The 23,538-nt window shown below is 50.9% G+C and overlaps 1 protein-coding gene across 2 annotated transcripts in view; it reads left to right on the plus strand.

Annotated features, from left to right (window-relative positions):
* The window catches only part of NSMCE1 (NSE1 homolog, SMC5-SMC6 complex component), a 33,114-nt gene extending 9,808 nt beyond the window's left edge, over positions 1-23,306 (plus strand). For both annotated transcript variants that reach the window (XM_036309756.1, XM_036309757.1), the window contains exons 3-8: positions 15,436-15,557; positions 16,536-16,613; positions 18,101-18,247; positions 21,674-21,790; positions 22,598-22,718; positions 23,114-23,306. In XM_036309756.1, the coding sequence (XP_036165649.1) occupies positions 15,436-15,557; positions 16,536-16,613; positions 18,101-18,247; positions 21,674-21,790; positions 22,598-22,718; positions 23,114-23,193 (665 nt within the window). In that variant the 3' untranslated portion in view covers positions 23,194-23,306. The remainder of the gene's footprint in view (positions 1-15,435; positions 15,558-16,535; positions 16,614-18,100; positions 18,248-21,673; positions 21,791-22,597; positions 22,719-23,113) is intronic.
* Positions 23,307-23,538: the final 232 nt, after the last annotated feature.

Below are 23,538 nucleotides of genomic sequence, written 5' to 3' on the forward strand. Positions count from 1 at the left end.
ATGTTGTGGGAGGCAGCACGCACAGGTCTACTCCCTACGCCGCCATCTTGGTTCAAACATGGCATTATTAGTTTAGTCTAATGGTTTTCATTTGTGATGAATGGGAATATAGGTTTCTATGCTATGTTTTTGTATTTTCTCTATTAAAATTATTTTTTAATCCTCACCTGAGAATATGTTTTTTATTGATGTGAGAGAGAGAAGAAGGAAGAGAGAGAGAAAAAAACATCAAAGTAAGAGAAAAACATTAATCAGTTGTTTCCCCCATGGGCCCCGATCAGGGATCAAACTCACATCCTGGGCATGTACCCTGACCAGGAATTGAAGCCCCCACCTTCTGGTGTACAGGATGATGCTCCAACCAATTGAGCCACACAGGCCAGGACCTCTCTCTATTTTTAATTGTTAAAAGAAGAGTGGAAAAAAGACGTGAGCCAAGTCAAGAGGGGTGAGGAAAGGTATGGGAGAGGCTTCAAGCACCTAGCTGAAGGGACACGAGGCCCAGTGTCACCTTTGGAGAACTGCAGTCTGTGGCATGATCGAGGCGGAAGCCAGGTCCCGGAGGGTGGAGTGTGTGCGTCAGGAGGGAGAGAGTACAGAAACAAGTCCATTCATGCTATGCAGAAGGGAGATGGAGAGGGTGGCAGGTTAGAGAAGAGGCACGGATTGAGCCACTGGTCCACTGAAGTGTTCTGTGGGGAATTCTGGGAGCTTTGTTATACATCCACAAATAAAGGCTTGACAGGTCTATAGTAAGGAGACCTGTTTACCTTTGTTAATCCGGTGTATCCAAACTTAACTGACAAACAAATAACAGACTTCAGGAAACCCTAGATAAAACTATATGATGTGTGGGAAGAGAATAAGTTTTTTGTGTGTAGGTTTACAGATCTGGAAAAACCCATAGTATGTATACCATAGTGGTGGTTTTTTCTTTTGGTGTGCGTGTGTGTGTGTGTTTTAATCATCACCTGAGGGTATGATTTAATGATTTTTGAGGGAGGGAGGGAGAGAAAGAGAGAGAAGAGAGAAGGGAGAAAGGGAGAAGGGAGAAGGGAGAAGAGAGAAGGGAGAAGGGAGAAGAGAGAAGGGAGAAACATGGATCCGTTGCCTCCTGCATAGGCCTGGGCTGAGGTCGAACCCACAATCTAGGAATGTGCCCTGACCTGGAATTGAAGGGGGCGATGCTCCAACCAACTGGGTCACCTGGCCAGGGCTACCATGGTAGTGTTGTTCTCGCCTCTTAATTCGGTAGACAGTGCGGACCTGCAGGAGGATTTGAAGCTGGAAGTGACAGAATTAGTGCCGTGTTCGGGAACTCTCCTGGTGAGAACGTATCTGCTCTAAGTGCCTGCACTGTGGTGGACGGGGTCTTTGGTGAGAGCCTCCTTCATGGAATATTACACCTGTCAAGCTAGCTTCTCTTGCTCTTTAAAAAGCACAACAGGGCTTTAAACATACCCCTCAGTATTCTTCAGTGATGGGCATAGCAGGCTTTTCTTGTCTCTACGTAACAATTCATTCCTTCTCCCATTAGTATCTTATATATGTCCCGGATATGAACGTTACTATAGATGGGGAAGTTTCATAGCTCACTGCAAAGAGCCGTATGATGCCTTAATACTAAGATTGAAAGTGTTTTTGCCTTTATTTGACCTTTAAAGTAATTATGATCTAATATAGAAAAGTCCTGTAGAATGTGTCTAGGAAATGATTTATTCTTACACTTTATGTACCATTTCTGCACATCAAGATATGGTTATGGTTATCAGGGTAGAACTATAGTTTGTTTTCTCCTGTTGTTCATGAAAAAAAAGGTCATTCACAGTATTATTCTTAATTGAGAGGTTTTAAACAAAGAATGATGGAAAGAGAAGACCTAAAATTAAGTAAATACTTATAAAACCAGTATTGTCAGTCTCTTATCTTTTGAGAGATGCCTAGGAAAGGCCCTTTTACCAACTGGAAACATATTTAGCTTTTAAGAAAAGTAAAAACAAAGGAGTAATTGAAACTGCAAGTTACTCTAATTGCAGTTTCCCTTGGGTTTTGTCCAGTTTATCAAAGAGCTTCCTGTTCTGGGCTTTGTTTTGGGGTCTCTTCTTACTGTCACTAGGGGAAAACAAATTTCCCAAATCTCCCGGCTAGTGAAGAATGTAGACTTTGTTCTGCGGTCCTGGTGGAAAGCCTTGGGGTTGGCCTTTGTGAGTGGCACTGGGACTTGTATTCCTAGTGCCCCTTAGATTCTATGCCAGGGCTGTGTACACGCATGTGGTCGTTCAGCACAACTTCCTGAGACTCCCGAGCACCCGGCCTCTGCGAGGGACAGCTGCTACAGAGGTGAAGTTTGGCTGCATCTTGGGTCTTGGGCGTCCTGCACACATAGAATCAGATGATTCCAGTAGACACTCCTAATGGTGGTGGGTACAGGAGGCCTCAGGAGTGGTGGTTAAGAAGACTTGGATTTGCCCTCGCCAGTTTGGCTCAGTGGATAGAGTGTCGGCCTGTGGACCAAAGGACCGGGTTCGATTCCGGTCAAGGGCACATACCTTGGTTGCAGGCTTTTCCCTGGCCTGGGCCCTGGTCAGGGCACATGCAGGAGGCAGCCAATCGATGTGTTTCTCTCTGTCTTTCCCTCTCTCTTGCACTCTCTTCAAAAGATCAATGGAAAAATATTCTCGGGTGAGGATTAACAAAAAAAAAAGGAAGACTTGGATTTGAGGATTTCTGCTTTGGATTGAGACAGAGTAACAGGGACTAGTTTACCTGCTGTCTGAAATAATTAAAAATGGACAGACTATATGAAACACTGGGCATTAGTCAATGAAGGACAGTAATCTTTTGACAGAGACAGTGAGGGTTTTTCCTCTTTTTTTTTTTTTTCCCAAATCCTCACCAAAGGATATGTTTTTCACTGATTTTAGAGAAAGAAGAAGGGAGGGAGGGAAAAAGGAAGGGAAGGAAGGAGGGAGGGGGAGAGAGAGAAACATCAATGAAAGAGAGAAACATGGATGGTTTGCCTCCTGTACGTGCTCCAACCAGGGATTGAACCTGCAAGATAGGTATGTGCCCTGACTGGGGATTGAACCTAAAACCTTTTGGTGCACAGGATGATGCTCCAACTGACTGAGCCACCCGGCGAGGGCGGTTTTCCCCCTCTTGACACGAAATACATGTTCTCTTTTCTAACACCACCCCTCCAATTCCCTAGACACCAACTAGATATCCAGTAACTTCAGTTCTGATACTGACTGCCTAGCATTAGTATCAGATCCCATACATTAAAGGGGCTCAATCCCACTTCAGATGTCAGGCCACCCTGCTTCTCTTCTGACACCCTCCTCAGGTTTAACAGTTTGCTAGAATGGCTTACAGATCCCAGGAAAACGCTCTGCTTACGCCTGTCTGGCTGATGCAGCAGATGTTTCCTACAGAAAACTAAAGAGACCCCAAGGAGCCGGGCATAAGCGAGATAAACAGAACCTCTGGGCTTAGAGCGAGAGAGGAGAGACTAGTCAACAACTCTCTGCACAGAGTTTAAAAAGCCAACAGCTATTTCTGATAAAAACCCTTAAAAGAGTAGGAAAACTAGGGAACTTTCTCAGCGTGATAGAGGAGACCTATGTAACATCAATCACACTGAATTGTGAAAGACTGCATACTTTCCCCCAGGAACATCCATTCTCACCATTTCTGTTGTAACCAGTACACTCAGGCAAGAAACAAATAAAGGCCTCCACACGGGAAAGGAAGAAGTAGGACTCTGTTCACAGACATGATCTTCTGTGTAGAAAGTCTATGGAGTCCTCCCCGAAGCTACCAGACATGGTAAGTGAGTTTAGTCAAGTTGCAGGGCCCAGCACCCACTTCTACCCACGAGTCTTAGCGTCTGTTGGTATTTCTTCCCTAAATGCACTCATCCTTTATTGGTTACCAACTTGCTATGAGGAGCTGTTCTGTACTCTAGCACCAACCTTTTGTAATTATGTTGTGTTATGTTTTATTTTTAATCTGTTAGTGGGTTTTATATTTTTAAATTTATTTTTATTTTTTATAACTGTTAGTGGGGTTTAAAATTATCTATTGTCCTAAGGACATACAGGAAATTAGAATACCTAAATGCAAGCAAAGACAATATCATTATTTGTAGATGATAGAACTACTTTTTTAAAACCAAGAAAATAAAGTTAAGTTCAAAAAAAAAATTATCTATTGTCCTAAGGACAAATTAGGTAAAATCTCTAAAATTTTAGATTAAAAAATTAGGATCTGGCATTATTTCACTGAGCAGAATAAATAATATGATGTTCAGGCAAAAAACAAGTTAATTTAAATACCTGCACCAAGAATGGATCAGTGAGTACAGTCTCAGAGGACGCTGGGGTTTGATAGATGGTTTCTGTTGTGTCAGACCTCGATCCGCCTTCGTCCTAGCTTTCTTTTTCTCACTCTGACTTAGGAGACTGGACTTGCCTCGTTGTTTTGGTGAGTATTTAAGGCTCACGCACACAGTAGGCTGCACGCGTGCATGTGCGTCACAGCGATACTGTTGAATACCTTCTCTTTCCAAGGAGGACTCGGTGATCCCGAGAAGCTGGCTCCAAGTACTTCCTCCTCCTACAGTGATTTCATTGTACATTTCTCCTCTTTGGACATGATGAACAGTTAATAAACTTACCGCTGTCGGGGCCTGCTTGCCTTTCCAGTTAATCAAGGGGAATTATGCCTGTGGTCATAACTGAAAAGTGGCATTAAAATCAGCATGAAAAGTGACATCTGAAATGTAAATCTGGGCATTTGATGGGCCGTCTCAGCTTTGCCCAGGTGAAATCTCAGGAAGAGGAAGCTTATACAGCAGGGCCAGAGCGAGCGGCTCCGGTTTCAGGACGGTCGGCCGTCCCCTGCAGAGCCTTCATCAGCGACGTGGGGTTCCCCGAGGCAGGTGGGAGCGGGGCCTGCCCCTCATCTCAACAGACCACCTGTTTTCAAAGAGTGAGACAAAAGTGAAATGCACATTAACAGCATCAACAGTAAAGCTGAGCTGAAAGTGGTTAGTGTTCTGCGATGACTCAGATTGGACTTCAGGACTTGCCCTGACTCAGTGCCTGCACGATGAGGAGCTGGTGCTGCTCTGTTGCTCCCTGGGGCACTGACCGGCACAGCTCTGGTGAGAGGGTTGGCGATAGGTGTGTTTCCTGCGCATGTGGGGACAAGGGCCTACGTCCCCTCCAGCCGTGTTGTTTTATGGGTTTTAGGGCATGCGGCTGATAGGCAGGAACTGTGCCAAGCACTGAAAAATAGGTTTTATGCACTGTCATTTGAAGAAAGGACAAAAATTTCCTAACTGAAATAAGCTCTTGATTAAAAAAGAAGAGATTTGGGAGAAACTAAGATGGCGGCATAGGTAAACACCGGGAAATTGTCGCCTCACACAACAATTGAAAATTACCGCAAAGGACTGAGCAAACATCATCCAGAACAACAGAAAGGCTGGCTGAGTGTAAATTCTACAACTAGAAGGAAAGAAAAGCACGCTGAGAGCCAGAGGCGCTGCGGAGGTGAAGTGCAGAGGTACGGGCGGCTCGCTCGCGCGAAGAAAGGGGGTGGCACCTGAGGATGCGGCTGTCTTTTTGAATCACAAGCTCCCGACTGCTCTGAACTCCGGTTCCGGGAAGTCTCTGGGGACCCAGGACTCATACGGGGAGAAGCTGGTCTGTCCGGCAGCGGGCGAACTTGAAGGCGGCTTTCCCTCAGAGGTGCTTGCAGCAATTAGCGGGTCACTGAGACCCGCGACTCCGGGCGGAGAATCAGCCATAGCTCCTTGATCCGCCCTTGGATTCCCTGAGACCCCGCCCCACCCAGGCTTCGGCAGAGGCTTTTGCATGTGAATGTACCTAACTGCAGCCGAGCCAGGCAGACCCGGAACTTCCAAGAGAAGGCCCAAGGCCCCGCAGCGGCTTGCATTGCTTCACAGCTGAGCCTCTTCGTGGCTCCTGCTGTGTGGCCTCAGGCAGAGGCTGAATTAGCACCTCCTTAGATCCAGGAGCCACTGTACCCAGTGGTCAGAGGGGGACCATCCAGACTGCAACTCCTCAGATCCATAAGGGACACACTCAGGGAGCAGACTCAGTGAGCACCAAAGCCCCACTGAAGCAAGTCTTGCCCCAGAAGGGTGTCTTCAGCACAGAAGTTCTCCCACCTTAGACACAGCTGATTCTCACAGCCAATTGGCCTGGAGGTCAATTCCTCCCAGTGATTCTACAACAACCAAGGCACCAAGAGTGCACCAAGAGTGTCCACCCCAGGTAACTGGGGAGGCTGAGCTACTGGGCCCTACAGGACACCTGGCGCGCAGGGCCACTCTATCAACACAGGGAAGCTGCCAAAATGCGGAGACAAAGAAACAGGTCACAAATGGCAGGAATGGAGGAAAGCAAACGATTGGATATAGAGTTCAAGGCCACGTTTATAAGGTTTTTCAAGAATTTTATGGAAACCGCCGATAAATTTAATGAATCCCTCAATAAGTATAGTGAGACCATGGAGGTCATGAAAAAGGACCAACTAGAAATTAAGCATACACTGACTGAAATAAAGAATAATTTACAGAGATCCAGCAGCAGACAAGAGGATCCCAAGAATCAAGTCAAAGATTTGAAATACAAAGAAACAAAAAATACCCAACCGAAAAAGAAAAAAGAAAAGAGATTCCAAAAATATGAAGATAGTGTAAGGAACCTCTGGGACAACTTCAAGCGTACCAACATCAGAATTATAGGGGTGCCAGAAGGAGAGAGAGGGCAAGATATTGAAAACCTTTTTGAAGAAATAATGACAGAAAACTTCCCCTATCTGGTGAAAGAAATGGACTTACAAGTCCAGGAAGCGCAGAGAACCCCAAACAAAAGGAATCCAAAGAGGACCACACCAAGACACATCATAATTAAAATGCCAAGAGCAAAAGATAAAGAGAGAATCTTAAAAGCAGCAAGAGAAAGACAGTCAGTTACCTACAAGGGAGTACCCATACGACTGTCAGCTGATTTCTCAACAGAAACCATGCAGGCCAGAAGAGAGTGGCAAGAAATATTCAAAGTGATGAATAGCAAGAACCTGCAACCAAGATTACTTTATCCAGCAAAGCTATCATTCAGAATAGAAGGTCAGATAAAGAGCTTCACGGATAAGAAAAAGCTAAAGGAGTTCATCACCACCAAACCAGCATTATATGAAATGCTGAAAGGTATTCTTTAAGAAGAGGAAGAAGAAAAAGGAACTCTTACCATTTGCCACAGCATGGATGGAACTGGAGAGCGGATAAATACCACATGATCTCACTCATTTGTGGAATATAATGAACAACATAAACTGATGAACAAGGACTGATCCAGAGACGGAGAGGCATTGATTGGACTGTCGGGCCTTGGAGGGAAGGTAGGGGAGGGTGGGGGTAAGGGGGAAAGATCAACCAAAGGACTTATATGCAAGCATATAGGCCTAATCAATGGACATGGACAACGGGGGGGTGAGGGCATGAGCGGGGGGTGGGGGTGGGGGGGTAGAGGGTAACGTGGGGACAAGGACACATATGTAATATCTTAATAAAAAATATATTTAAAAAAAAAAGACTAGTGAGCAAGAGCTTGCATTAGAAATACTAAAACTGCATACAAATATATATATAAATATATATATATTTTTTACCAAGAAAAAAAAAAAAAGAAAAAAAAAGAAAAAAAAAGAAGAGATTTACATACACGCACCTGGAAACAGATCTCTCAACCAAAGGTTTGAAACAGTCCATTGGTAAAGCCTTTCCACCTGTACCCGCTGAGTCCTGGCTAATCCACCTTGTCATAGGGCGCTGTCATTTTTCTCTCTTTGATTCAGACCCCTGAGGGTTAAGGTGTCAAGTTGCATTCTTGTTGAGCACTGAAATATTTTTTAAGCTTTTATTATGGAAAAAGTCAAACAGAGAGAAAGTAGAGAGAATAATACAATGAGACCTCTTGTACCCATCACCCAATTAAAATGATAACTCATGACTCATCTTGTTTTATCTATACTCAAACCTACTTACCCTGTATTATTTTAAAGTCTTTCTTAGGCATCATTGCGTATCTAAATAAGACTTTTCTTTTTTACAATGCATGCTCAAGTCCTTTTGTCACTGCCCTAAACTGAAGTTCAGACATCTGACTTCTGGTTCAGACTTTGTCACTTCCTGGCCCTGTAATCTCAGGTAAGTCCTTAACCTCTGTGGCCCTTGGTGTCTTCTTTTGAAGAACAGACTGTGCCGCATCCCAGCTCACCTCCGTGCAGGGTCTGATGGACCGTAAGGGGCAGAGCTGTAGCACAGAGTGAATGATGTGCAGATGGAGAGAATTACTTGTCTAATATATTTGCTGCACAAAAGACAACTCTCCTCCCTCCATTCTTCTCAGCACCGTTCACCAGCCATACTTGGGGAGTGCCATTGTCACCTCCCATCTTTTCACTCACATATCTGAACTTCGAGAGAACCATTTCCCCCTGGAAATTGATGCAAAAGCCACAGTCTGAAAAGTGACCCCTCACACACCTTGGTGGCCCACTGTCCCTGCTTGCCAGCCTTTCCCAGGCCGGGGGTCTGCTTTCTCAGGCCTAATGTGCTCCCCCTCCCGCTCCCCTGTCTGATCCAGGGGCCGAGCTTCCCCACTGTCGGTGCCACAGTCAGCAGGGCCCCCCAGCCAGCCTCATCAGATGCGAGGGCTGTGACAGGGCCCACAGTGGTTTGGTCCCCTGGGGTCTTATTTTTTGCTGTTACTTCCTCTGCCTAAAAATAGCATTTCCTATCTATGTCTAGTTTGGAACAAAACTACTTATTGTTCAGAAGTTAGGGCAGCAGACTTCCGATTGCCTGCTGGCCGAGAATGCAGCGAGCCCTAGGTACCAGAACCCAGTAGGGGGCCTTGATTAGTAAGAAGAGGTTTGTTGGTTAAATTAAAATTTTAATTTTTTAGAAAAGGAGATAATATGTACAGGGGTGGCCAGAAAACAATCTCTCAGAATGAATTGAACCGATCCCCGGTTCTCAGAGGAGAAGTGTCCCATTTTGCTCAGTGCTGCCCTAGCGTGTCCACTGCCCTGAGTCCAGTTTTTTAATTTCCCCAACAAAAAGGCATTTCCTGCCAGAGACAGTGCTGTTCTGTCCTTTCCTGGGTCTTTGGCCTTTAGTTCAGCTCCTCCTGCAGCACTGTGTGCTGACCCCCTGGGACCTGGATGAGTGCCGAGGGCTGGACCTCCCTTCTTTGCCACGGAAGTGATGGTGATGGCCTGGGTTCAGCTCCAGTGTCCTCTGAGCGCAGCCCTCTGTCTTTAGCACCGCCTCGGGCGTCTCCCAGGCACTGCAGACACTTCCATCTTTCTCTGGTGTCTGAGTCCCTCTTTGTGACTCCAGAGATGCAGTGCCTGGTTCAGAGGATGCCTGTGTGACTGGTAGGTCCGGCATAGGGAGTGTTCTCAGAGAGCATGGGCTGTGCTCTACAGAGGCTGTGGCTTAGTGCCAGGAGCCGGGGATCTGGAGTAGGGCAGGCCTGGGGTCCATTTCCAAGTTGTGGGAGCTCTGGAGAACTATTTAACATCTCCCAGCCTCTTACATGTAAAGATGATATTAATAACTCACGGAGTTACTGTTCTTGCAGTGATGGGCAGAACCCAGCTAATGAACGGTGGGCAGCACGTTCTAAGGTGAATTTCAGCCCCACATCTGCAGGCCTAACAATAGCGACTTCATCACGGCCCACAGAGCGTGCCCAGGTGTACCTGCTGACAAGCAGAGAGAACACGGGTGGCACCTAAGCTCTGTAGACCCTTGCTTGCTTCAGATATGGTGCTAAGTGCCGGGTTAGGGTGTCTGCTCTCTGAGGAGAGGCGCATGTGATAGGCGCAGGCCTTGTTCCTCACTTCTTGTAGCTGTTCACCCCACGTCACTGACTGTGGGTCAGTAGGATCGAGGGACCTAGGCCCTGATTCAGCTCTAGTTGTAAAAAACCCCTGATACTATCATACTTACATGAAGTTTGTAGTGTTTTTTTCTTTTCTTTTTTTTTTTCAATTAGTTTGGGATTCTGAAGGGAGAAGTGCTTTATTAATTAGTTCTGTGAAGTCCTTAAAGTGGTAGAACCAAGACTGGAAATGAAATAGTTGCCTCAGAATTGTGTGATCCGTTTTTATGTTGTGCACTTGTCTTGAGCGTGGACTCATAGGATATTGGAGCCAAATGGATCCTCCGATGCTCCTGTAGCCCAGTGTATCCCTGCAGATCTGCAAACGGTAGCCTCGACCATGAGCTATAGCCATAGGTGAGGGGCTGGGCAGGGCAGTGAGGATGAGCTGGTCTGAAGGCAGCACTGGAAGTACTAATCTGGTATAACCTGGACACGTAATGAGCATGTTAGGGATCTTGTTAGTGAGCCAGAGACCCCAGCTATGGCCAGCTTCAAAACGAACGTCCGTGTTGGGAGGCTCCTGGGGAAGGGGCACACAGGACTGGCTGATGGCTGGGTGCCAGGCTGAGGGATTGGCAGGAGCCAAGGAGCACAAGGGCTCAACCATAGCTGCACCTCATGGCCAAAGCCACCTCCAGCTCTCCCCGCTGCCCTGCCTCAGACTGAGTGTGTCGGACAGGCTGAGCGTAGCTGCTGGGCCCACTCCTGGCTGACCTAAGATCTGCCTCTTTAGCTTCCTGCCCTCTGGTTCTCTGGATATGGGATAGTTCTCCTACCAAAATCATACATATAGGGGAAAGGCAATTTAAAACAACTAGAAAAGCTAGGGTCTGGTTAGGGTTGAAAATGGCTGCTAGGCAGCCAGGTATCACCAGATGACTTCAGTGGGGAGCCGGGTTTGGTCACTGGAACAAAGTGTGTTGGGGAAGGCGGTGCTTGGGAACTGTGGAGGATAGCATGGGAACCGCATCTGGTCGGGTCAGGGAGGGCCCGTGTAGGAGGGGACATGTCCGGATGCTAGAGAATTGGAGCCTGGGTGGTTGGAGCCAGCAGTGGTGGTGGGAACACGATTGCAGGCATGTGTGCGAGGCATGTGGGGGTAAGGCGATGGGTGGCCTTCCGAGATGGGAGAAAGGGGGAGACTTGCCAGGGACCCACAGAGAGGTGGGCAGGACTAGGCTGGAGCCCACGCACTGCTGGCCCCATGGCACCGGCTGCTTCTGTTGCTGCCAGAAAGTTAAGTTGGTCGGGGAGTGTCACTGAGCAAAAGAGAAGTTTATTCTCAGGTTTATGACACAGGGTGTCTGTGACACGTAGACTATCAACAGTGAAGAGGGACCCGTGGCCCTGAAGGAAGCTTGTGTGGTCGGAGAGGGTGGGACTCAAGGGAACGTGAGCAACTGAGCAGATGGCTGGTTTCCGTAATAAGTAAGGACAGCAGTCGGAAGTAGCTTTTAAAATAAAAATACAGTAAAAACATTCATGTTTTTGAAATCAGACTAGATAGCAAACCAGAGGTGGCGGGGAGAGAGGACAGTGCAGGGTGGCTCATCTTCACGGTGCCCAGATGTCTGGAAAGTCTGATGTATTCGAATGCGTTTGATCTGCCCCCAGAGTGCATTTTTCTGAATGGTGCCCAGGAGAGGCCTTTTCAGTGGAAAATGTGAACTATCACTTTCAGAGGGAGGTGGGACTTGCCGCTGTACCACATGAGGCGAACAGGAGTGGTTCCTGCTATGAAGAACCCTGTCAGTCAGTCAGTGAGAGGTAGTTCTTGCAGGTCTGAGGTTCCCAGAGTGTGTGCTCTGCAGGGAGGTTTCCAGCAAGCCCAGGCCCAGGCCTGTGCAGAGCAGCAGGCCCACCCCCCGTTCTGGGTGGTGGAGCAGAGGAAATAGGCGCAGAAGCACTTTGCACTAGGGGCAGCCGAGAAGCTTTCATGGAAAAAAGTGTCATTTGAGTTGGCTTTCATAACTAGTAGGCAGAAATAGGAATGAGAAGGAGGGAGGCCTTTCAGGAAGGAAGGACGTAAGCAAAGGCACGGAGGCAGGAAATAGTCGTGTCTCACCCCTCTGATCACCAGTTTTCAGCAGCTGTGGCTAAATTTCATTGTCATTCTACTGTCAAGATTCTTGTCTATCTCCTTTACGTGGCCCACATGGCTGTGCCTTCCCCTGCCACCAGCGTGATCTCTTCTTTAATGATATTTCTGTACACAAGGAGCTTACAAATACCTTTCTCTGCCGGAAGTCAAATCAGAGAGCGTTTAAATGCCCTGGGATGACCCCCGTGGTCATCACCTTGGTGGGTAATCTGCCAGGCCTTTTCCCCGCAGTAATGTTTCCTTGGTTTTATTATTGTTTTTAACATAAATGGCACCACAAATGTGTTTTCTGCTGGTTTTTCCCTCTCAGAGTGATTTTTAAGCCACAAATCTTTTGAAATCAATTATTTTAAAATTTGTTATCATTTTTTTTATTTCCAATTACAGTGGACATATATTATTATTTTAGGTGTACACCCCAGTGATTAGACATTATATAACTTGTTAAGTGATCATCCCCATAAATCTCATGCCCATCTGATACCATACATAGTTAACAGAATATTGACTATGTTCCTTAGGCTGCACTGTATAACCCCATGACTATTCTGTAACCATCAATTTGTACTTCTTCATCCCTTCACCTTTTTCACTCATCCCCCAACTCCCCTCCCATCTGGCAACTGTCAGAACATTTTCTGTATCTGTAAGTCTTTTTCTGTTCTGCTTGTTTGTTTTGTTTTTTAGATTCAATTGTTGATAGATGTGTATTTATTGCCATTTTATTATTCATATTTTTTATCTTTTTTTTCTTCTTCCTAAAGAAGACTCATATAATACTGGTTTGGTGGTGGTGAACTCCTTTAGTTTTTTCTTGTTTGGGGAAGCTCTATATCTGTCCTTTGATTCTAAATGATAGCTTTGCTGGGTAGAGAAATCTTGGTTGTAGGTCCTTGCTTTTCATCACTTTGAATACAAACCTCAGTTCTCAAACATCTCCCATCTTGAACAACTCAGTTCTCAACCAACTTGTTTATGGAAAAAATGTCTGTTGTCCAACAGAACTTCAGTTCTCAACCCGATAACCCTTTACTGCTGAAAGCTATGTGATCAGTCACGTGTCTCAGGCAACAAAGGAGAGAATGCATGAGTATAAGTCAGTTTATTGCTAAACCTCACATTATTAACATCTCAGGAAATTGTTCAATGATTATTTTCATGTTCTTTTGCTTTTTGTTGCTGCTTATTGTTGTTATTAAATACCTGCAGTAACTCGCCATCGGTCCTAAGGAGGTTAGTGGTAGCAGCAAAGTGAAAAGGAAAGTTGAGAGAACAGTGATAGAGCTTAAAAAGAAATATTTGCACTCTGGCTGGTATCCCCAGTGGTTAGAGCACTGGCCTGTGCACCAAGGAGTCGCAGGTTTGATTCCAAGTCGAGGGCATGTACTGGGTTGCAAGTTCGATCTGTGACCCCCGGGCGCATGCAGGAGGCAACTGATTGATGTGTCTCTCTCAAGTTGATCGCTCTCTTTCTCTTCCCCTCCCTCCTTTCCACTCTCTCTAAAAATCAATGGGGAAAATATCCCCGGGTGAGGATTTTTTTTAAAAAAGGAAAACATAATTGCAAAGTATGGTAGAGGTGTTTGTGTGTGTCTGACCTGGCTATCAAGGATGGCATGGCAAAATCGACTCTCAGCACAATTTTAAAACATGAAGAGGCCATCAAGAGTGCTGATGTTGCTAAGGGTGTGAAAGTGCTCACGAAACAATGATCACCTGCAATTGAGGAAGGTTAAAACAGGGAATCATTTGGGAGGGGAGGGCTCATCAAAGGAACAATGACCTCTGCCAGCACTTCTGTCTGGGAGAAAGCTGCCCCTCCAGCTCTCGCCCTGATGCTGGACAATTCAGTTCCTCCCATATGTCTCTGACGCCTTTCAAGCTGCTGCCCCAGAGCTGGAGCTCAAGCGAGTGAGTCTGGGTAAGTCTGTGCGTGTGCCCTTTTAAGAGGAATTGCCTGGGACTCCAGCAGCCCTTTGTCTCACTCAGCCACAGTCCTTGCTGGTTTTATAGCCAGAAGTTTTGGGGAGTTATCTTCCTGGCACTGGAATCCTAGGCTGGGGGCCCTGGTGTGGGGCTGGGACCCTCATTCCTGAGGGGAACCTCCACAGCTGAGATAGCCCTCTCGAATTTATCCACCACGTGCGGGTGTGGGACCAGCTCTTTCCACACCTCTGCCCCTCCTGCTCGTCTCACTGTGGCTGCCGCTTTAAATCGCTCATTGTAGAAGTCCCCCAGCCCGATTGCAGGCAGTTCTGAATGATGGTTGCTCTGTCGCTTAGTTGTAATTTTGATGTGATTGTGGGAGGAGGTGAGTACTGTTTAAGCTGCCATCTTGACTGGAAGTTCAATTGATTATTGAAATAAGTGAAAAGAGTAATACATACTCTTGGTTTTAAAATGTGTCATAGTATAAATGGTACGAAGAGGAAAGGTGACCCTGACCATCCTCTGCTTCCAACTCTGAAAGGCTCCCTATTGTCCACAGGAGGAAGGTCACATGCTCCCCTGTCCGCAGGGCCCTGTGCCATCTGGCTCCTGCTTCCACTGCAGCCTCATCGGCCCTTCTGGCCCTTCTTCCCTCCCAGGCTCTCCGCTTTCCATTCACCCCAGACCCCTACAATACTGGGTTGGGTGGCCCCACCTGGCGCTCTGTCCATCCCCTCCTCCGATGGGCTGATGGACCCTGCCAGTAGTAGCTGCCTTTTGTAGTCTCTGGGCTGTTGGCACGTGGAGGTGGGAGAGCAGTCAGCCTGGCTGCTTTCACGTGCCTGATGGTGTGATGCTCGGGGCATCAGCCCCCTCTCCGCATCTGGGGGGAGGACGGCAGTGCCTGCTCGGAGGGCTGTGGGCAGGTCAGTGCATTCCTGTGTGCAGAACGCTGGGATCAGGGCATGCTCGGTGTGAGCTGCTGTCTGTACCCCTGGCTGCTGTTCGCTGTCACACCCACGCGTCTGTGAGGCTATTCAGGGACAGAGGCTTCACGTAGGGAGCTGGGACGAGGTGGGAGCTGGGCTGTGAGCTGCGTGTAGCAGGTGCTCAGCACAGGTTCTGGGCACACAAGGGTGTGCGAGGTGCCGTGTGGGGACCGTACTGGGCATCGGAGCTGTGTGGGAAAGCAGGCTGGGGCTGTGAGCAAAGACAGAAAGACCACAGCAGGTTCAGATACCTGTTCCTGGGCCTTTCTACCTCCCAGGACCCGTTGTCTCTCCGAACAGACCAGGAAGAGAGAAGCCACATTCACCGAAGAGGCTGGGCCTTTCCCATTTCTGGCTTTGCTCTCCCGTTCAGGTTGACACACGTTTGACGAAGCGCACCCCCTCCCCCTTGCCTGTTTATTTCCAGGCAACGCTCCTGTGGAGAAGTTGGAGGACTTCATCCACAACATTAACAGCGTCTTGGAGTCCTTGTATATTGAGATAAAGAAAGGAGTCACCGAAGATGATGGGAGACCCATCTATGCGCTGGTGAGTGCCAGGCAGAGCCCTCTAGTGGCATTTGTGAGGAACTGGGACTGAGCCAACTGCCCGGTGCCTCCTGGGGAAGAACGAGGGTGACCCGCCTCAACAAGGGCTCTGAGACAGGAGGGAGCCAGACAGATGGCTGAGCCCTCCAGCTCCGACCCAGCCCGCTCTGTGCTCCCCAGGCCTGTGGTCTCTATAGAACCCCCTGCTCTTACCAGGGCGGGGTGACCAGAACCTGCACCTGAGCTCTTGCCCTCAGTGCTCGCCTCACTGCCCCAGTGGGATGCATTTGACTTTGTTTTGTTTGTTGACTGGGTTCTGCAAGAAGCCACCCAAATGTATGGAATATTAGCATTAAAGGGATAAAATGCTCTTCATTTGGAACAAGACTTAGAAACTGTGGAAAGAAAAGGTGTGGGGCACAACGGATTGAGCCCATTTGGAGCCTCCTGTTTTTAGATTTTCCCTCCTAGCTCGGGAACAAGGTGAAAGAGAGGTGGGAGAAGCTGACAAGCCCCCTCTTTGGCTAGGGAACTGTGTTAGGCCAATCAAAGATCAGGCTCCTATCAGTCAGGCCCACACAGACAGACTCCAGTGCACCGTTTCCCAAACTCTGTACCAGGGAAGAAAGGGTTGTGGAGTCAAATAACTGGAAATGCAGTTTAAACGGTGGGTCAGACCTCTTTGCGGCCTTGCTCAGTGCTTGTGCGTGTGAAGCTCCAGGAGTGTGCAGACAAGTCTTCCAGATATATCTTGAGTTTGAAAAATATTGTACAACTTCTGGAGTTCTCAAATCTTTGAGAATTAAACATGTTGACTGAGCTAAAGATTTATGTCTGTAATATCAGCCTGGTTACGAATCCATCGTTGTGGCCCACAGGGCCTGGACATAGGTCCTCATTGCTGGGAGGGAGCACCAGCAAGTGCATTAGCTGACAAGTGAAGGCACAGCCTGACCATCATGCTGACTTGTTTTTTTAGGTGAATCTTGCAACAACTGCGATCTCCAAAATGGCCTCAGATTTTGCAGAGAACGAACTGGATTTGTTTAGAAAGGCTGTAAGTAATAGGGCCTCCCACCAGCCGAGCTTCTTATGGGAAGCCTTCATCATTAGAAATGGAAACTGCGTCTTCAGGGGCCCCCGCCATTGCTGCCCAAGAAAGCCTTCGCAGGGGGCTGTCAGTGAGCGCTCACCCCGAATTTACAGCTGCCCCGTGATGGTGGGAGCTCACCCCGAATTTACAGCTGCCCCGTGATGGTGGGAGGTCACCGAGGCCGCCTGGGAGAGGGCTGGCCCCGGCCTGACCCCTGACGCGCATCGGGCCTCCTGGGCATGTGATGCAGGCGAACAAGCCTCACTGCAGGCACAGGCACGCGGTTTGGGACCGCCGCCAGCACCGGGGAGCTTGCTAGGAGGGCCTCATCCCGTCCTCACCCGGACCCTTGGCTCATTACACAGAGCGGCGCTGCTCCGCATGCCCTGCTTCGGAGCTGGGCACTCGTCCTCATTTCACTTACCTGGCAGAGTAGCTGGGTAAGACGTTCTCTGCCCTGGGCGCACACTAGGTAACTGGGTCGGTAAAAGTCATTTCGACATTGGGCCTTACAACAGGTCTATCTATCCAGGTCCCTGAGGACAGAGCCCTAGACTCATTCCTTTCTAAGCCTCCTCTGGGGACAGTCAGCAGCCAGGCTTGAGAACCAGGCTCTGAGACACCCTGCGTACCTGTGTGTGCAGGAAGCCTCTCTCCAGTGACTCCGCCCTGTTGCGGGCTGCTTACCATCAGCCTCCCCCGCCTGGGTCCACAGTGCTCTGCGGCTCCCAAGCTTGCGCTCTTCCAGCCCACCCTGGCTCTGCTTTCTGCCCTGCCTGGCTCCGGCCTGCCAGTCAGGCAGCCGTGAGGGCCTGGCCACCTTTGAGCTGTAGGGGTGCAGCCTCATTTACTCACTCATCCATTTTTCAGCTTCTCCATCTTCGGGGAGGTAGGGACGTGAGCGGTGAGGTGACCCTCTTTGGTTTGGAAGCGTTGAGAGGATTTATTGGGACAATGTTACAAGAGTGACTGTTGATGTAGAAGGAGCGAACATGATTGTGGCTTTTTAATTTATTTTTTAATGAATTTTAGAGAGGAAGGGAGGGGAGAGAGAGAGAGAGAGAGAGAGAGAGAGAGAGAGAGAGAGAGAGAGAGAGAGAGAGAGGAGAGAGAGAGAGAGGGAGAGGGAAATATCCATCGGTTGCCTCTCATACAACCCCAAGTAGAGCACTGGAGATCGAACTCACAACCTGGGTATGTGCCCTGACTGGGCATTGAACAGCCACTCTGGTGCACAGGATAGTGCTCAGCCCACTGAGCCACTGGCCAGGCAGTTTATGGCTCTTGATGCATGTGATGAGGTTGTTTTCCTGAAGGATCGTACCATGTGCAGCTCTGCCTGTGATATGAGTAGTTTTACTAGCCCCCTCCCCCACCAGGATTGGTGTCCCTGCTTAAAACTTGTGTTTGCCAACTTGGTAGATGAATGTGATACCTGCTGTTTATTCCAGTTGGAACTGATTATTGACTCGGAAACCGGCTTTGCCTCTTCCACAAATATTTTGAATGTGGTTGATCAACTTAAAGGCAAGAAGATGCGGAAGAAGGAAGCCGAGCAGGTGCTGCAGAAGTTCGCACAAAACAAGTGGCTGATTGAGGTATGCTGCCCGTGGGCGCCCAGCTAGCGCGGCTCCCTTTCTAGACTTCATACTGTTTCCCTCAGAACCCGGTTGTGTCCAGCGGATGTCCTCCCAGGGCCCTCATCTGCTGTGATGCCCACATGCGATCTGTCAGGGGCCACAGCCGGTGGCAGAGCCGGGGTCGCACCCAGGCCTGTGGGCTGCAGGCAGTGTGTGCAGCGGGTAAGAGCACAGGTGCAGTGTCAGGTCTGGGCCCGCATCATGGCCCGGTGACCTCGAGTTCTGCGTCTGTAAGAGGGAGAGTATAGGATCCACCTCAGGGCTGCGAAGGACGGGATGAGTGGTATGTGTCAGGGGCCCGGACATGGGCTCCCAGAGGAACTGCCTTCATTGTCATGGTGAGCACTGTCCTGACGAGGACACACAGACCAGCTTGAGGCGTGGGGAGCCTGTGCGAGGATCAGACTGCAGCTTCTAGACCAGCCGTGGGCAAACTACGGCCTGCAGGCCGGATCCGGCCCATTTGAAATGAATAAAACTAAAAAAAAAAAAAAAAAGACCGTACCCTTTTATGTAATGATGTTTACTTTGAATTTATATTAGTTCACACAGACACTCCATCCATGCTTTTGTTCTGGCCCTGGCCCTCCGGTCCAGTTTAAGAACCCATTGTGGCCCTCGAGTCAGAAAGTTTGCCCACCCCTGTTCTAGACAGCCATATCTTGTTCTACTGATGAACAGAACTGGTGCTTCCATCCTTTTCCCACAAAAGACAGGCTCCGCTCTTGCCCAGTTCACCACAGCACCCCCCCTCTGAGCTGTGGAGGAGCAGCTGGGGCCTGGGGGGTGCTGGCTGGCCCCCGACCAGCCTCCCTGGGGCAGCACTGCGATCAGAGGAACACCCTCAGAATGGGCCCTCACAGACACACTGTGGGCACCTCGCATTCATTACTACAGAGGACTCTAGTGCCGGGGCCCTGCTCCTGTGCCCTGTGCGGCCCCCTATTGGGCATGGAGGTGCGCAGGCGGCTGTGCGGCCTGTCCGAGGCCCTGGGTGGGGTGGTCAGATGCAAGGCATTGGAGGTCACTTTGTGTGGTCTTCCCTGGAGGGCCTGGCACCTGCCTGGCACCTGCCTGGGCACCTGACACGGCCCTCCCTGTGACGCGCCCACAGGGCTGAGGAAGGTCACGAATGATGAGCACTGGGCAGTTTCAGGCATGTAGCAGGTATTTCGTACACACGGTTCGAGCCCAACTCAGCTGAACAAGGTCCGCTTGTCTCCCCTCAGATGTTTTTCATGGGGTGAGGGCTGGTTACTGCAGTGCTGGGACACAGAGGAGCAAAGCAGACCGGCTCATGCTCTCAGGGGCTCATGGCCGGGCGTGGAGGGAAAGAGCCCAGAAATTAGTCAGCCATCTCCCTGAAGTACTTGCAGAGAGAAAGCAAACATAATGTCATTATAACGTTAACAAAGGCGCTGGCAGGAGCTGCAGGCTGCGGGAGGCAGCTGGGGTGGGGAAGCTTACCCAGGGCTGGGGGAGCAGCCTCTGCAACGGCCCGGTGCCCAAGTGCTCAAGGAGCGGAGGCCAGAGCGTGCTGAGCACAGGCGTGAGGGGGACGCGGGACACAGTGAGCCTGCGCGATGGTGACGGTTGGCTCTTCAGCAAGAACGGGGCAGCCTTGACAGGTCGAGGCAGAGACAAGGCTGTTTGCCCTTCACAGCTCAGGGTGCTGCAGAGTCAGGGTGCTGCAGTCAGGGTGCTGCGCAGTCAGGGTGCTGCAGAGTTAGGGTGCTGCAGTCAGGGTGCTGCAGAGTCAGGGTGCTGCAGTCAGGGTGCTGCAGAGTCAGGGTGCAGAGTCAGGGTGCTGCAGTCAGGGTGCTGCAGAGTCAGGGTGCTGCAGTCAGGGTGCTGCAGAGTCAGGGTGCTGCAGAGTCAGGGTGCAGAGTCAGGGTGCTGCAGTCAGGGTGCTGCAGTCAGGGTGCTGCAGAGTCAGGGTGCAGAGTCAGGGTGCTGCAGTCAGGGTGCTGCAGTCAGGGTGCTGCAGAGTCAGGGTGCTGCAGTCAGGGTGCTGCAGAGTCAGGGTGCTGCAGTCAGGGTGCTGCAGAGTCAGGGTGCTGCAGTCAGGGTGCTGCAGGGTCAGGGTGCTGCAGAAGGCTGCAGAAGGGCGGGACGGGCGGAGAGCAGTGAGGCGGAGTGAGGTGGGTGGTGGCTGTGGACAGGGACTCCGTATGGATTTGGGAGCTTTTGAGAAGGAAACAGCAACAGGACGATGCCCACCACACCTGAGGCACAGCGCCCCGCGCTCTGGCGCTGGACGGCCCGCAGTGCTGGACACGAGCGCCTCCTGCCGCTCTCCTGCTCCCTGCAGCCAGCTCTTCGGCCTGACGCTCTGCACCCGTGGGCCTGTCTCCCTCTGTGTGGTCCCTGGGGCCGCTGTGGTGGCCGGAGTGGAGGGAGTGCACTTCCTGGCTTGGTCACGCAAGCACACCATTTCCTGGGGCAGGAGCTGGGGTGGGGTGTTTAATGTCCAAAGTGAGAGAAATTGCTCTTGCTTGTTGTAAAAATTAGAAAGTAGCAGAAGTGCAGGGGCCCTTGGGGATGACGTGGAGGCATCCGTCTTCAGGGGCACCTTCTGGCAAGGCGCCTCCCTCTCCCATCAGAGACCAGGCTCAGACGTAACAAAATGGTCAACAGAGCACATCCCAGTTCATTGGTTGACTTTATGAATCAAGATAAACTTACAGGGGCTTCGGTGCCATTTGCCTCTGAACTGGTCCCCCTCAGCCAGCCGCCTCTTCCCTGTAACTTGGTGACAGGCCAGCCGAGCTCTTTCCTCCGGTTTCAGCACTTCCTGGTCCCAGGGATTTTAGGTCACATGGCGTGTGGACTGTGTCTGGACCTGGGACTGGGGAGCCGCCCCCCGCCCCCCCCACCCCCCCCAATGCCCCACAGTGTGACTTGGGGCCGGCCCCTGCCCTGTTGGCACAGTTCCCAGCTTTGTCTGTAAGGTGATGAGGCCTGATGTGATCTTGGTCTCTGGAGGCTCCAAGCAGCAGTGCGGGGAGGCACCTGGTATGCTTCCAGGGAGTGAGGGGGGCTGTCTTGAGTTCACCCCTTGGGGAGATTGTCTCCCTTCCTGGTCGGCCCCATTGTAGGTGGGCTGCTGTGCAGACTCGTGACTCGTCTGTCTAGGCACGAGTGAGGCGCTAAGAACATGTGAGGGCTGGGGGTCCTTGATTTCTTTCAGGTCTTTGCCTAGGTTCCCACTGGGCGCTGCCAAGGGGCCAGCGTGGACACCGTGGGCCAGGGCTGGTGCGCCTGAGTGCTGGGGGCATTGGCCTTTGTGCCTCTGGGCCGTGAGCATGTGGCTCAGGGAACGATACCCAGCGGGGAGGCTGGTGTGCGGTGGCCTAAGAGATGCTGCCCGTTGTGTCCCTGCAGAAGGAAGGCGAGTTCACCCTGCACACCCGGGCCATCCTGGAGATGGAGCAGCACATCCGGGAGACGTACCCCGATGCCGTGAAGATCTGCAACATCTGCCACGGCCTCCTCATCCAGGTGCCGCTGGGGGGCTCCCCACGGGGTGTGCGGCCCCGGCGCTCTGAGGGCACCTCACTGAGCTCTGTGGGCCCCGGCCTCTGGCATTGCCGTCACCCCCGATGTGAGCAGGCGGGCCTCTCCTCGGAGGTGTCTGGACGACTCCATGAACGCAGCGCCTGGCCCTCTGCTGGTCCCAGGGCTCTTGGCTGTATTTGCTCCAGGAGGCGGTCAGAGGTCGGCTGTGTTCCTGTCATCTCGGCTGTTGTGTGGGGACCGTCCTCCTGTGCCCGTTGCTGGTTTTACACGGTGGACTTTGTGGGGCTTCCCTGCCGCTGAGCCAGTGCTAGACTTAGGGCTCCTCCTCGTTAATGTGTATCTTTGTGCAGCGCTAACTGCGCTCTGATGAGCCACTTTGCACCTGCCCCCTTGGGTGCCTGGTGGTTGCTGCCTTTGGCTGAATCCCTGGAGGTAGAATTCCTGGGACAGAGAGTAGGTGTTTTTTTAAGTGTTTGAAATACATTGCCCGGTGCTTTCTGAAAAGTTGTATCACATCCACCTGCAGGATACGAGGCCTACACGTGCAGGGAGCTGAGTTTCGGGGTGCCCTTGCTGCTCTGTGGGGCCTGCCAGCCACCACTGCCGGCCCTGGCCTGTAGTCTTGAGCTGCGTTTGTTGGAATTCTTTAATCAACCCATTGCACCAAGGACTTTGGGATGATTATCATTCATCTGGGGTTTGGAAGACAAACATGTAGCGTGTGGACAGTCTCCTGCAGGTGTGTGCGGAGGTGCGAACGGGACTCCAAGCTGTCCGTTCTTGTTCCAGGGTCAGAGCTGCGAGACCTGTGGGATCAGGATGCACTTACCTTGTGTGGCCAAGTATTTCCAGTCGAATTCCGAGCCGCGCTGCCCCAACTGCAATGACTACTGGCCCCACGAGATCCCAGGTTGGTGTCCCTGCGGCTCCTGGGCTCTCCTGGCCTGTGGGAGGGGCTCTGGGAGGTGGGGCGCATGTGGGGTCTGCATCAGCAGGGCCGGGACCCCACACGCAGAGGGCTCTGCGGTCAGCGGGGCTGCCTGGTGTGTGCGGTCAGAGGCTCCCTGGAACTCACTAGAAAGCCCAAGGCACATGGGTCCTGGTCTAGACGAGGCTCTCTCCCAGCAGCTCCCTCGGGTGGTGCACGTGTCACCGGCTCACTCCCCGTCCTCGCAGTGGGTGGAGGGTTAGCAGTGAGCACTGTCAGGCCAGGGTCCCGGGCACGTCATGTGTAGCTGGGAACGTGGCTGTCGTCAGGTGCAACCAGCCCTGCCATTCAGTGTCTTCCTGGTGTTTTCTGTGTAGAAGTCTTCGACCCTGAGAAGGAGCGGGGGGCTGGACTCTCCAAACCCAGCAGGAAGTCCCTGCGGCCCAGGCAGCACTAGCGGCGTCCGCGGGCCCGGCTGGAAGACCCCGTGCCTCAAGTTCACACACGTCACCTCCTCCGAGCTTTATTTTCCCTTATTAGCAGGTTTGAAATAAAACTTACTTCACCGCAGCCCCGTGTTACGCGCCCGTCTGTGGGAAGTGCGTCCTGGCCGATCAGGTCTCCCTGGAGCTCTCTGATGCCGGAGCCCTGGGTTGGGTCCCAGCGGGGGAGGTGCCACAGCTCCTGCACAGCGCCGGCCCAGGGGGCCACTGTCCTTGCTCAGGTGGCCTCGCCATCACTCTCCAGCTTTGGTTACTTGTCCCACCAGCACTGGCCAGCCGGACCTGGACTGGTGAGGGCC

This window comes from Myotis myotis, unplaced genomic scaffold (assembly GCF_014108235.1).
Source record: "Myotis myotis isolate mMyoMyo1 unplaced genomic scaffold, mMyoMyo1.p scaffold_m19_p_5, whole genome shotgun sequence".
Classification (NCBI taxonomy): Eukaryota; Metazoa; Chordata; class Mammalia; order Chiroptera; family Vespertilionidae; genus Myotis; species Myotis myotis.